The 989-nt window shown below is 51.4% G+C and overlaps 1 protein-coding gene across 1 annotated transcript in view; it reads left to right on the top strand.

The window, feature by feature from the left end:
• LOC122547850 (SCO-spondin-like) overlaps positions 1–989 on the top strand; it is a gene marked incomplete at both ends in the record, with an annotated part of 35,562 nt that overhangs the window by 27,878 nt on the left and 6,695 nt on the right. Inside the window, one exon of the mRNA XM_043686420.1 lies at positions 256–438. Within this exon, the coding sequence (XP_043542355.1) occupies positions 256–438 (183 nt within the window). The remainder of the gene's footprint in view (positions 1–255; positions 439–989) is intronic.

The raw sequence follows: 989 nt of genomic DNA, 5'->3' as shown, positions 1-989 counted from the left end.
GGGCGTCTGTCTATCTATGTGTGTGCCTGTGAATCTGTGCGTGTGTGCTTGTGAGTCTGTGTGTGTGTGCCTTTGTCTGTGTGTGTGTGCTTGTGAGTCTGTGTGTGTGTGTGTGTGCCTATTGACCAGGAGTTGTTGTGACTTCCCTTGGACAGTGTTACCCTGTGAGTGTCACTGGAGGTGGTGGCTGTGTCCTGAGTATATTTGACAGTGGACTGACTCTGGGAACTGTTGACTTGTTGCTGTTGCGTGCAGGTTGTTGGTGCCCAGAGGGCCTGCTCCTGGATGATAACCAGCATTGTGTTCAGGTAGCAGCCTGTCCCTGCTATGTCGATGGGCTGAAGTACTGGCCAGGGCAGCTGGTCAAAGTTCACTGTGAGATCTGTCACTGCCACCAGGGTCGTCTTGACAGCTGCCAACACAACCCCCAGTGTTCAGGTAAGGGTCCCCCGTGGGGGCGTATGTAGGCTGTGTTAGCGTCAGTGAGTGGGGAGTGCAGGGTCACTCAGAGGTCAGGTAGGAATTACATATTGAGGTTTCTCACTCTCCATGTTAACGGAGAGGGTTTCAGAGAGTGGGGGTAAAGGCTAGTGCTCTTACAGAGAAGGGGGCATATCTGGGTGCAAGGTCTGATGTGAGGCATGTTAGCTGACAGGAGGATTCGTGTGGATTTGCAATGGATTGTGAGGAGTTTGGGGGTTTGGTAATGGATGGTATTAGGGAGGTTACAGACTGTGGGGTGGGGTAGAATTGAAGGGGTGGTTAAAATAGACCAAAGTATGATGAATGAATTGGGATTCAGGGAGACAGGAGTGAGCTGGTGTAGGGGAGGTGGGATAGGCAGGGCAAGGTAGGTTTCAGTGGCTTGGGATCAGTTCCTGCGGATTGGAGGGTGGCTAATGTTGTACCACTTTTTAAGAAAGGAGCGATAGAGAAAGCAGGAAATTATAGACCAGTTAGTCTGACCTCAGTGGTGGGAAAGATGCTGG

The sequence above is a fragment of the Chiloscyllium plagiosum genome, unplaced genomic scaffold (assembly GCF_004010195.1).
Source record: "Chiloscyllium plagiosum isolate BGI_BamShark_2017 unplaced genomic scaffold, ASM401019v2 scaf_8226, whole genome shotgun sequence".
Lineage (NCBI taxonomy): Eukaryota > Metazoa > Chordata > Chondrichthyes > Orectolobiformes > Hemiscylliidae > Chiloscyllium > Chiloscyllium plagiosum.
The sequence above is the reverse complement of the archived record's forward strand: the minus strand, read 5'-3'. Positions and strand labels throughout refer to the sequence as shown.